Source organism: Ursus maritimus, unplaced genomic scaffold, assembly GCF_017311325.1.
Source record: "Ursus maritimus isolate PB19 unplaced genomic scaffold, ASM1731132v1 scaffold_19, whole genome shotgun sequence".
Classification (NCBI taxonomy): Eukaryota; Metazoa; Chordata; class Mammalia; order Carnivora; family Ursidae; genus Ursus; species Ursus maritimus.
This window is the reverse complement of record NW_024424341.1, coordinates 41,599,771-41,612,551: the sequence shown is the minus strand read 5'-3', so window position 1 is coordinate 41,612,551 and position 12,781 is coordinate 41,599,771. Positions and strand designations below refer to the sequence as shown.

Below are 12,781 nucleotides of genomic sequence, written 5' to 3'. Positions count from 1 at the left end.
TCCCGCTCTGAAGCACTTGGTGAGGCTGCCTTATAGCTTCAGAGCAGGGCCAAAAAGACAGCAACTCAAGTGGTGGCCAAGAGCCCATGTATTGAGTGCCTGCAGTATGCCAGGCACCGGAGGCCCATTAGGTGCCTGGGGAGCCAAGCTTTGCCGTCAGGGCGCCAGCACTTTGTATGACAAGCCCCAGGCCCCACGAGCCCTGGCCTGGCCCTTGCCGGGCACCATGCCAAACACTCTCCATAAACCATCCCGTGGGCCTTGAAGGCAACTCTAGGAGGGAGGTGTGGCTAACACCTCTCCTCCACAGCTGAGGACACAAAACGGTGGGGAGGTGACGTCACCTGCCCAAGACCACCCGGCTTCCACGGTGCTGGGACTGGAACCCGGGCCCACCATCGCGGCGGCCCACACACGAGCTGCTCTGGTCTCTGCCCCTAGGAGAGGCCTGTGCTGGACGGGGTATTACATCTCAGCACCGCAGAGGGCAGGGGGACCATGGAGGCGAAGACCCAGCCACCTGACAAAGGAGGTGAGAGCAACACAGGGTGGAAAACTGTGGGCAGGTGGGAGGGCGGCAGGCCTCTAGGCCTGGTGATGGTGGGAGGGTTTACCCTGGAGACCAGCCCCCATCCCCACACACCTCCCACTGGCTTCTCCGGGGGTGGGAGGGTGCAGAGGGGCACCCAGGATGGAGTCTTCCCCATGCTGACATCGCATCAGTGGATCCTTGTGCTCCCCTGCCCAGAGCTTGCAGGGGTATCTTCGGGGAGCCAGAAGAAATCTGGGCTCCTCGTTGTGACCCTGCAATCAGTTGCCTGTTTAGGGGGCCGTGGAGTCATCTAGGTGGGATTTGATGGAGGTCCAACCCAAGGAGATGGTGGAGGGGATGGGCAGGAGTGGGCAGTTTGGGGTCCTGCGGGCAGCTTGGCTGGATGAGGGAGGGTTGCTCGGTTTGCTGGGATGCTTCCTGTTTTAACACTTTTTATGTGGAGGAGCGTTTGGGTGGCTCTGTTGGTTAAGCGTCTGCCTTCAGCTCAGGTCATGATCCTGGGGTCCTGGGATCGAGTCCCGCATGGAGCTCCCTGGTCAGCAGGAAGCCTGCTTCTCCCTCTGCCTGCCACTCCCCCCTGCTCATGATTTCTCTCTCTCTCTCTTTCCCTCTCTAATAAATAAATAAATAAGCCTTTTAAAAGACTTTTTATGTGGAAATAATTTATATTCACTGGAAGTTGCCAGTTAAGTAGGGAGGTCCATGGACCTTCATCCCATTTCCCCAAATGATCACATCTTAAGCAGTGATAGTACAATATCAAACCAGGAAATCCATCCAGACCCAACGCAGGTGCATTTCTCAGGGTCCCGTTCTCACATTTGTAGCTGAGTGTAACCATTACCCCAGTCAACATGCAGAACTCTCCGTCACCACAGAGATCTCCCTGGAGCTGCCCCTTCACTGTCCAGCCCCTGCCCCGTCTGGCTATGACACATCCTCTCCATCTTGGATTCTGACATTTTGAGAACCTTGTATCAACAGAACCGTGCAGCTGGTGACCTTCTGAGATTGGCTTTTTCCCACTTGGCACAGTGCCCCGGGAAGCCGTCCGGGCTGTTGTGGGCACCCACACTCCGTCCCTCTTTCTGGCTCAGTGGGGTTCCGTGACAGGGCTGTACCCCTGGAAGGACACCTGGGTTGTTTCCAGTTGCTGGCTATTGTGAGTAGAGGTTTTTGTGTGAATGTGTTTTCATTTCTCTGGCAGAAGTGCTCAGGAATGCGATCATTCACAGACAGATCAGCCGGACAAACAAGATGTGTTGTGATGCTGTTTTAAAATCTAAGAAACCACTTTCCCTCATATCCCCAGGAAATTACCCACATACTCTGATCCAGGAAGAGACACGGCCCAAACTACTGTTGCTCTGTGCCAAGTGGTCTCCTGGCTTCCACTCCTGCCTCCCCCAAACTGTTCCCCATTCAGCAGGCCAAGGCATCTTGTAAAAATGAGGGTCAGGTCCTGTCAGACCTCTCAAGCTGGAGAATGATATGAATCTGAACAGGGGCCCCGGTTGCCCCAAGGGACTGGGCCCTGCTGGCCTGACTTCATCACACCCATCTATCTCCCTCCAATTCAACGGGCTCTGGCCACCCTGGCCTCCTAGCTTTGCCTTTAACATCCCACCTCAGGGCCTTTGCACGTGCTGTTTCCCTGCTCCAGAATGCTCTTCCTTCATATGCTCACTTGGCCATCTCCTTCTCAAAATGAAGGTTTAAAAAAAAGTCATCAGTTCCTCAGAGAAGCCAGCCTTGACTGTCCCAGCAAAAGCAGCATCCTGGGATTTGCCTTCATTCCAACCTAGTTTATTTTTGTCACGATGTCTGTCACTCTCTGGTATTTTCTAGTATATTGACTTGGTCTTGGTCTCTCTGCCTCTTTCAAATGTGAGCATTTGTGATCCTGGGAGTCGCAGTCCGCCAGACTCCAGGGCCCCATTTTCTTACTCCAGCCCCTTCACTCACTGACATTTCCAGCCTGTTACCTGTTGACCTTTGGGATGCAGTTTAACGCATATCTTAGGGCACCCCTGTGCATCCTTGAGCAAGTGTCTTAACTTCTCTGTGCCTGTGTCCTCCTCTGTAAAGTGGGATGATGATAGTAGCTATCTCGTAGCGTTATTATAAAAACCCAAATAAGATGTATCTGTATAGTATTTAGAAGACAGCCTGGCACACAGCAAGTCTTGATCCGTGTTAGCTCTTGTGGGTTTCATTATTGGCATTTTATAGTTTCCCTACCCAAAGAGGGCAGGATGACCTCATTACTCCTCCTTCCTTCCCAGTCCTGCCTTCTCAGAGCCCTACTTCTACTTCAGAGAAGCTCTCCAAAAAGAAGGGAAGAATACCGGTCAGATTCCTGCCGGCCTGGAGCACGGTAAGCCTTCTCCCTTTGACCAGAGGGCGCCTCAGCTCTGAGAGGTCGGGCACATCTGCCACCCTCTCCGCCCTGCAGAGACCCTCGGGTGGCAGGGCACCCCTTGCACCCCACAAAAGGATATGGCCCCATCCTGTGAGGGATGATTTTCCTGAGGATGCTGCCTCTTTCCTGCCTTCTTCTCTTTCCTAATTTCTACTTCTGCTGGAATGTCGCCTCCTCCAGGAAGCCTCCGTGCTCACTTTCTCCTCGTCACTTCCTAACTCCTTGCCTTGCTTAATTTTCTTCAGGTTAGTTATCGCTGTGTGACACAACCACAAAATCAGAAGGCTGGGACAAGGCAGTGATTCTCAGCCCCCTCCCCCCCCCCCCCCCCCCCCCCCCGGGGACACTGGCAGTGGCTGAAACCGTGTTTGGGTGTCAGCACTGGAGGGGTGGGTAGAGGCCAGGGACGCTGCTGCTCAACATCCTAGAATCCACAGCAGAGAATGATCTGACCCCTAAATGATCTCACTCGCACAGAACCAAGAAACCCCAGAATAAGGAAGGGTTGCTTTTGCAAAGAAAGGGGCATCGAGTGGAGGTGCCACCCTCGTGGCCCTTCTGTGCCTCACAGCTGAGAATGCCAGCCTGGTGCAGCTGAGGGCAAAAACTCTGGAGTCTGACTGCGGGTTCAAATCCCCCCCCAGCCACTCACAGTTGTGGGACCCAGGACTAGTTCCTGAACAACTCCGGGCCCACTGTAGTTTCCTCATCTGTAAAATGGGGCTACAAGGTTCACCATGGTGCAGGGGTTATTCTGAAGAGTGAATGAACTCGCATCTGTGCTGTTTTTAGAAAGCGCCTGACCTCTAAGTGTTTGTAACATGAATGGTGGCAGATTCCTGTCCCCCGAGAAGGGTATGTCGGCATCTATACTTGACGACCCTATATCCCCCCACCTCTGTGTCTGATCACAGCGAGTGGGGCAAGTTACTGGTGCTTTCTTGCCCGGTTTCCTCATCTGTAGAGTGCAGAAATCACAGACGCTACCTGGTCAGGATGAAACGGGACCATGACGTATGTCAGTCCTGCAGAGGACGAAGTGCTAGAGGTCTCAGCCCTGCCAGAAACCGCTCAGCTGCGCATTGAGCACCGAGGGGATGCTTCCAGCTGGAAAAGCAGCGTTTACATTTGTATGAAAGCAGATAGTTTTAAGAAACCAGCTGAGGCAAGAGTTATAGCAGCTGTGGTTCCAGCCGTGACTGAAGTGCCCTGCGCTGTTACGGATTCCGTTCTTGGACTGTCCTGTTGAGTGCTCACACCCCCGCCACAGGCAGGAGGCAGCACTACTCTCTGTATGTCCCATTTTACAGATGTGGAGACTGAGGCGCAGGAAGGCAAGTCCCAGCCGGCCCGCAGCGAGGTGGGCAGGCGAGTCTCCTGCCCGGCCCCCACACTGAGGGGCGCGGACCCCACTCCGGGAGCGAACACTGTCCCCTGTCTGCTCTGCGCTCTCAGCCCTTCCAGCTGCTCCCTTTGCTTCGGCTCCTCCTTGCACACTGTGGCTCCAGCTCTGCAGGGCCTCCCTTTCCAGCCTTTCCTAGCGTTTCGGGAAATGCGCATGGGGGCGCGTCCTCCGTGCCTTCGGGGCGCTCTTTGTGGGCACTGCCCCTGCACCCTCTGCACCTGCGCCCCTCCGCACCTAGGCCCTCCGCACCTGGCACCCTCCGCACCCCGCACCCGGGGCTGGAGCTGCCTAACCACATAGGTCTGATTGCTGTAACATGACAGCCCAAAACGCAGCTGCTTCACTCAGACGACGTTACTTATTCCTCACGGCGACATGTGTGGGGACAGCCTGGGAGTGCGCCTCGACCCCGCGTGGCCGGTCCACATTCAGGGTCACCCCAAGGGGAACACTTGCTTAGTCTCTCAAAGGCCAAAGCGCAGAAGACGCACAAGTCTCTTCTGCTCGCACCTCATTGGCCAGAGTTTAGTCACATGACTGCACCCTGCTGCAAGGGATGCTGGGGAGTGTAGTGTTTGCCTGTGCACTCGTGGGCACACCTGTAGCTTCCATTATTATGGCAAAGGAAAATGGAGATTGTGTCCAGCACTGTTATGTTAATCTATCCCAGTGCCAGGCTTGGTGAGTACATGAGTGAATAAAGCTACTCTCCAAGCCTGGCTTCTCTCCCATAGACTAGAATCCCCTCCCCTTTTAAACAGATATTGAGAATAACTGACATTTCTTGAGCCCTGAGCGTGTACTAGGCACGGAGCTAATTTCTTTACCTATTTTCATCCACCTAATCCTCACAACTCCAGACACAGTACTGTATTATCCCCATTTTCACGATAAGAGAATGAGGGCACAGAGTTCACATCACTTGCCTAAGGTCACACAGATCCTAAGAAGCCAAACCAAGATTCGAACCCAGGCGGTCTGGCCCTGGAGCCTGTGCTCTTAACCATCATGGTATCGATGTACCTCAGTGGAAAGAGATACCCCAGGTGGCCATACCACTGGTGAGTGAAAGGGCCACTTCCAGCATTCATAGCGTCCCTTCATTCATCCCCTCACATAGCACATGAGCACTCAGAGTGTGGCTGTGGCCGCAGTGATGCTGTGTAAACAACACCGCCACCCATGGAAGGTCAGGAGCACACAGTAATAAGGGTTTGTCCGTGTAGCTCTGCTGGTGTGGCTGGGCTCCTTCGTGTGCCCAGTGGACTCTAGCTTGTCAGCTCGCCCGAGGCGGCTTTTCTGGGAGGACTGGGGTGACTCAGCACTGCCCTCCGATCTTTCATCCTTCAGAGGCTAGCCTGGGCATAGCCTCACTCGTGGAGGCGGTAGAGGCGCAAGAGAGAAGGCACAAGCATTTCTGAACCTTTTCTGCTTCTATCACACCTTGCCGACAACCCACTGGCCACAGCCAGTTCCATGGCCAAGTGAAGATTCTGGACAGGAGCGCACTGCATAGCCACGTAGCAAAGGGTGTGGATATGGGTCAGGGTGAAGGAGCCCAGGCCTTATTTGCAAGCTGACACAACACAGAACTTTGAACACATCTCAAACTTCTGTTGGCTTTCCACCTTCTGTCCTGGGCCAAGCGAAGGACCAGGCCCTGGGTGAATACAAACGGGGTTTTGGGTTACAGGAGCCTGTGATCTTCAGGGATGTGGCCATGTACTTCACGCAGAAGGAATGGCAGCTGCTGAAGCCCGCTCAGAAGGACCTGTACAGAGAGGTGATGCTGGAGAACTATGGGAACCTGGCGTCCTTGGGTAAGGACAACGTCCCCACAGTTCCGAAGGCTTGGATGAGCTCCGCCCCAGGACTGGTCTCACGCACTCAGGTTGGGTGGTACTGGCTTCCTTGTAAGGCTGGCTCTGCTTTTGCCGACGTTACTTATTCCTCACGGCGCAAGACAGCTGCCAGCAGCCCCGGAGTCACCAGCGTCGTAATTCACTCTCAACCGAGATGGTAGAATTGTGGGTACTGGGTGTTCCCTCCCAAAGTCTGACTTTCGCTCCGCCTGGAGCTGCCTTCCGTCACGTGAACACAGCTAAGCCAATCACAGTGGCCAGTGCAACTGGAGGAGGCTGATTGGCCGTCGTGCTGTTTGGGGGCGGGCTCTGCTCTCTGGGAACCACAGGGCTACCCCCTCCATAGAAATTTGTGCTGGTGTGATGGGCCGGGGGGAGCCTAGCGAGGCATTTGCCCTGTGCTTCCTCCGGAGGTCCTCGTATCATTGTGATATTGTCATTAGTAATGAGAAATATATATTTGGTCTCCCTCCTGTTTTTAGCACAGAACTCTTAAAACCTTTTGAATTTCTTAACTAGTGAGAGGAATAAAGATGTCTTTTGCTATGTTAATGAGGTGACTTTGGGAAAACACCTCAGGATGAGGGCTGGTTGCCAGGAGAACCAACGGTTCAGTCTCACCCCTTGACCTGCAGAGAGGGGAGAGGGACTAGAGGTTGAATCAGTTACCAGTGGCCAATGATTTAATCAATTATGTCTATGTCATTAAGCCTCCACAAAACCTCCAAAGGACAGTGTTTGCAGAGTTTCCAGGTTGGTGAGCAAGTGGAGATCCTGGGAGAGGGGTGGTGTCAGAGGGTATGGACACCCCACACCCTTTCTTCACACCTGGCCCTATATCTCTCTTCCACGTACTGTTCCTGAGTTATATTTTTTTATAATAAACCGGTGATCTAGTGAGTAAAATGTTCCTCTGAGTTCCGTGAGCTGCTCTAGCAAATTCAAGACCCCCAAGAAGGAGGTCGTTGCAACCTCCAATCCATAGCCTGTCAGTCAGAGGCACAGGTGACAATGTGGATTTGTGATTGGTGTCTGAATTTGGGGGGGGCATGTTGGTCTGGTGGGACTGAACCCTCCACCTGTGGGATGCAACCCTACCTCCAGGTAGATAGTGTCAGAATTGAGTTGAATTGTGGGACCCCAGCAGTGTTGGAGAGAACTGCTTTGTGTGTGTGTGTGGGGGGGAACCTGCACTTTGGAATTGGGAGCACATCATAAACACACTTCTTTCTGTGCAAACTCTTGGTCTGGAATGGGGGTCTGGGAGGCATTCAGCACTTCTTTCCTTCTCTGGAGCAGGGTATCGGCTCTTCAAACCCAAACTGATCACCAGGTTAGAGCAAGGAGACGAACCCTGTGTCAAGGAGAGAGACGTCCCTCGAGCCCCCCAGCAAGGCGACGCTGGAATCAGTGAGAGCCCTGACTCCACAGGTGAGTAGGAGGAGACGTCATGGTAGTCTCCAGGAGAAATTCTCCCCAAAGACCCAGCATGCTGAGGGTTGTAAGGAGAAGGGAGAAGCCTGCAGGGCATGTTTCCTTCCAGGAATGCTTCTCCATTCCTCTGGCCTCTTGGAATCTCTTTCCCGAACTCCTTCCTTTGCCACATCCTCTGTATCAGACTCGACACGCTAACTCAGGGCCTTTGCACTGGCTGTTTGCTCTACCAGCAGTCCCCTCCCCAGTGTTTTTCCCTGCCTGCTTCAGCCAGCACCTGGTCACTCTCCTCCTTGGATGCATGTATCTATGTCTTCCTGGTTAAAAAGACATTTACAGCACTTCTTTGGTGTGGGCTGGTCTGGCACTCGACTTCAATCCTTAAGATTATCACCCCCGGGTAGCCCTCTGTTGACTTAGAAAAACGACAGCATGTTTCTGGGGCACCAAAACTATCCCCCATCAGCATCTGAACCTCAAGACTATAGGAGAATAGAGAGAGAATTTTTCCTTTAAGATAATACATGGATTTAAAGGGCGCCTGGGTGGCTCAGTCGGTTAAGCAACTGACTCTTGGTTTCGCTCAGGTCATGATCACCGGTCCTGGGATCAAGCCCCATGCTGAGCTCGGAGTCTGCTTAGAGTTTCTCTCTCCTTCCCCCTCTGCCCCTCCCCTCCGTGTGCTCTCGAGCACTCTCTCTCTAAGATAAATAAATAAATCTTTAAATAATGATGATAATACATGGATTTAATAAGAATCCCAAAAAGAGGGGCGCCTCGGTGGCTCAGTCGGTTAAGCGTCTGCCTTTGGCTGGGGTCATGATCCCAGAGTCTTGGGATTGAGGTCCGTATCAGCTCCCTGCTCAGAGGGGAGTCTGCTTCTCCTCTCCCTCTGCCACTCCCCCTGCTTGTGCTCTCTGTCTCTCTCTGTGTCAAATAAATAAATAAAATCTTTAAAAAAAAAAAAAAGAATCCGAAATAGTAACCAGATGTTTTCATTGAAAAAATAAGAATATTAAGCCTCTTTCTCCTTCCAGCTTCTACTTCCCCAGTTTCAATTTTTTTTTAAGGTTTTATTTATTCATTTGACAGAGAGAGAGAGAGAGCACGAGCAGGGGGAGCGGCAGGCGGAGGGAGAGGAAGAAGCAGACTCCTCGATGAGCAGGGGATGTTCATAGCGGCTCAATTCTTAATAGTCCCAAAGTGGGAACTCCCGAAATGCCTATCAACAATAAAACAGTCAAACACATTGTGGTAGAGTCACACTATGGAACCCTATAAGCAATGGGAACGAATGACTTGGGACTGCACAAACAGTCCAGATGAATCTCATAGACAGAACAGTGGAGTGGAAAAAGCCAGACGCAAAAGGGTGCATGCTGTAAGGTTGCATTTATAGAATGTCCCAAAAGAGCCAAAGCCAATCTACGCTATTGGAAGTCAAGGTCTCGATTTTCCGAGAGGGAGAGCGTCACTGGAGGGAATGGACTGAGGGCTGGTGTCGGGGAGGGTGCTTCTAGCGTTCTGCTTCTTGATCTTAATCTTTGTGCTGTATGCGTGAATGTGTTCAGGTTGTGAATTCTCAACAAAAAAAAATGTCATTCCACTTATTTACAGATAGAAATCACATTGTTTTAGTGATAAGGGAACATTACGAACTGACCATGCCTCTGGGGTAATGCATGGCCCGGCTCGCCCAGGGTTCACGGACTATACATGATAGCTTATAAAACAGTTACATTGACTGTGGAAATTTCTGTATCACTTTTCCCTTCAATCCATAGATCAACTCTTGGTTTATATCTGGAACATTTCTTAAATTGTATCTCTAAGTAATTATTCTGATATAGGATTTGTTTTTTTCTGTTTTCTGTGCCGACTCATTTTCTCATTGATTCTTTTTCCCTCTTTATTTCCATTTCATTTCAACTGGCTGTCGTTTTTCCCCCCAGCCTTATTAGGATAGAGTTGCGTGAGCTTATTGTGATATAATGTTGTGTAATCTTTAAGTGTGTAACGTGATAACTCGGTACATGTATATGTTATGAAATGATTATGGCAATAAGGTTAGAGAACACCTTCATTCCCTCATATAATTACCTTTTTTTTTTTTTTGGTGGCACAATGTGAATTCTAATCACACCATGCACTTATGATTTGTGTGCTTTTTTGTATGTATTTTATACTCAGACAAAACACTTTCAACCAAAGATAAAGACAATGGCGCTAAAAAAGAGAGAGATTTACATTCTGAATCCCTTTCAGACAAGAAGACAAGGCTTGTGCCGAAAATGACATTTCCAAAGCCAGGCATCTCTACGAGGCCATCCCTGGGGAATGCAAAGGAAATGGCCCAAAGGGGTGCTAGGACAGAAAGGTCTTTGGAAACTGAGGACAGGCCACTGAGGAGCAGGCTAAAATCTGGCCCTAGGCTGGCCACGGACTCATGCAAAAAAATTCTCCCTAGAAAGAAAATTCATGAGTCCACGGCCGTGAGGAGATGTCCAAGTCGTCCACCACCACCAACGACATCACAGAGCACCCCTCGAGGAACGAAGACCCTGAAAAGAGATATTCATGGGAAAACACAGGCACCAGGCTTCCCAAGGCACAATCGTCCGAGAATCCAAAGGGGGAAGACACACTTTAAATGTAAAGAATGTGGGAAAACCTTCAACCAGACCCTCCACCTCATCGAGCACGAGCGGATCCACACGGGAGAGAAGCCCCACAAATGTGACGAGTGTGGGAAGTCCTTCCGGCACAGCTCCTACTTCTTCACGCACTATAGGATTCACACCGGAGAGAGGCCCTACAAGTGTAAAGAGTGTGGGAAAGCCTTCAACAGCAGCTCCACGCTCAGCAGCCACCACAGGACCCACACAGGGGAGAAGCCCTTCAAATGTGAGGAGTGTGGGAAAACCTTCAAGCAGAGCACGAAGCTCACGCGGCACCGGAGGGTGCACACCGGGGAGAAGCCCTACCAGTGCAGCGAGTGTGAGAAGTCCTTTGGCCGCAGCTCCTCCTTGACGGAGCACAAGAGGATCCACACGGGAGAGAAGCCGTACCACTGCAAAGTGTGTGGGAAAGCCTTCAGATGCAACTCGCATCTTTTCGAGCACCATCGGATTCATCAGGAGGAGAAGTCCTACCAGTGTGAGCAGTGCGGGAAGCACTTCCGAAACAGCTCCCACCTGTCGGAACACAGGAGGGTTCACCAGCTGGGGCCCCCGGAGCAATGCCGGGAGTGTGGGAGAACCTTCCGGCGTAAGGCGGCCCTTCTCAAGCATCAGAAGAGCCACAGAGAGAACCATACTTACAAGTGTGAGGGATGTGGGAAGGTCTTCCGGTGTAAGTCAAGCATTCAGAGACATCAGAGGATGCATGCCGGACAGAAGCCTTACGTGTGCCCCGAGTGTGGGAAAGCTTTCACTGATGGGTCCACCCTGACCAATCACCGCAAAATCCACACCACGGGGAAGCTGCACCCGTGCCCCAAATGTACAAGGGCCTTCAGGCAGCTGTCGTCCCTGGTGCTCCACCAGAAAGTGCATGCTAGAAAGGGACAGTGAGCTCTGTGTGTGAGGGAGCCTTCAGCCGGGACCCACACCATCGTAATCCCCAGAGAAGTCCCAAGGACACAAACTGTGGGAGTGGAGGTGTGCTGTACCGCTCACCAGAGGTTCCCTAGCTGACCGGGGGTCCTCATTCAGGGCACAGCTCTACATGGCCCTCACCTGGGACGTCTGGGGAGTGCTTGGGGATAGTTGTGGTTGTCCCAGCCCATTGGTGCCACTGGCAGGGAAGGATAGAGGCCAAGGATCGTCCGAACCCTATGATGCACTGGTCACCTCCATCTACAAGGAATGTTCCCGCCCCAAATATCAGTAGTGGCACTGTGAGTAGTTGAACTTCAGAAGGAATTCAGGAATAGTTTTCTGTGTCATCCACTACAGTAACCACTAGCCGGTGTGTGGCTATTTACATTTAAATGAATCACACATAAATAGAACGTAAAATGTTTTCTCAGCTGCACCCAGCCAGGATTCAGTGGCCAAACTCGCCGGCAGGTGCCGAATCAGACAGCACAGATAGAGAACGTATCCATTGTTGCAGAAGGTTCTGTTTGGGCCGTGTTTAGATCTTTTATCAAAATTATCATGCAGCGTAGCCCCGAGACAGTGAGTGTGGGGTTCAACCGCCAGTGACAAAAGGCAGCACGGCCCAGTGTAGTGCTCGCTGGATGGCTTTTGATGCTGCGTTGGCCCCCAAGATGCTTCTCATGTCTCAGGGCTGGCCAGCATCCTGCCAGGACACCCCCTTCTGTCTGGGGCAGAACAGCCAGTTGGTCGCTGATAATGCTACTGACAAATGCTGACATCTGAGCACCCCACCTGCCACGCGTGGTCCTGAGCACTTTACATTACATAGCCTCCTGGAATCCTCTCCAGAGTCCTATAAAATAGGAACTGATATCATCCCATGTTATAGAGAAAATGAGGCTCAGGAGAGCTTTTTTTTTTTTTTAAAGATTATTTCATATTTTGCACATAAATCAAGATAGTACTGCTATTTTTATATTACATGCTTTCAAATTCATGTCATTCAAATTTTCACAAAATGTATCTTTAAAAAAGTGTATAGCTGTTTACATTTCTGTTCAGTCTGCCCTTTTGGGCAGAGAGCAGCTTGGCTTTACCTATGGCAAGAACAGGCACAGAGGAGACTCTAGATCAGGGGTGGGCAAACCAGGGCCAGCCCCGCCTGTAGCCTGTTTTTGTAAATAAAGTTTTATTGGCACACAGCCACGTATTGTCTATGACTGCTTCCGTGCAAAGCCGAGTACTTACAACAGAGGCCAGATGGACCATAAAGCCTAAAATGTTTGCTCTGAGACGCTTGACAAAAAAAGTTGACTGATCCCTGCTCTGAAGAGCTGACAAATTGAAATGAATGAGGGCCGAAGTGTGGGAGTGGTTAGCAAAGGAAGAGATAAACTCTCGAACTTTCGTGACTATGACTCAGAGTGTAAAAGATATTCTGTATTGCACTACAGTGCAAATGTGTGTATTTTCTGTGTGTGCATGAACGTATGTTTGTGCACA

The 12,781-nt window shown here is 51.3% G+C and overlaps 1 protein-coding gene across 1 annotated transcript; it reads left to right on the top strand.

Annotated features, from left to right (window-relative positions):
- The first annotated feature begins 454 nt into the window (after nucleotides 1–454).
- On the top strand, nucleotides 455–12,422 carry LOC103677274 (zinc finger protein 383). Its single transcript, XM_008706546.2, has 5 exons — nucleotides 455–532; nucleotides 2,839–2,930; nucleotides 6,074–6,200; nucleotides 7,542–7,673; nucleotides 9,942–12,422. Exons 1-5 carry the CDS (start codon nucleotides 499–501, stop codon nucleotides 11,246–11,248), a joined length of 1,692 nt encoding a protein of 563 aa, XP_008704768.1. The 5' UTR covers nucleotides 455–498; the 3' UTR covers nucleotides 11,249–12,422.
- The last annotated feature ends 359 nt before the right edge of the window (nucleotides 12,423–12,781 follow it).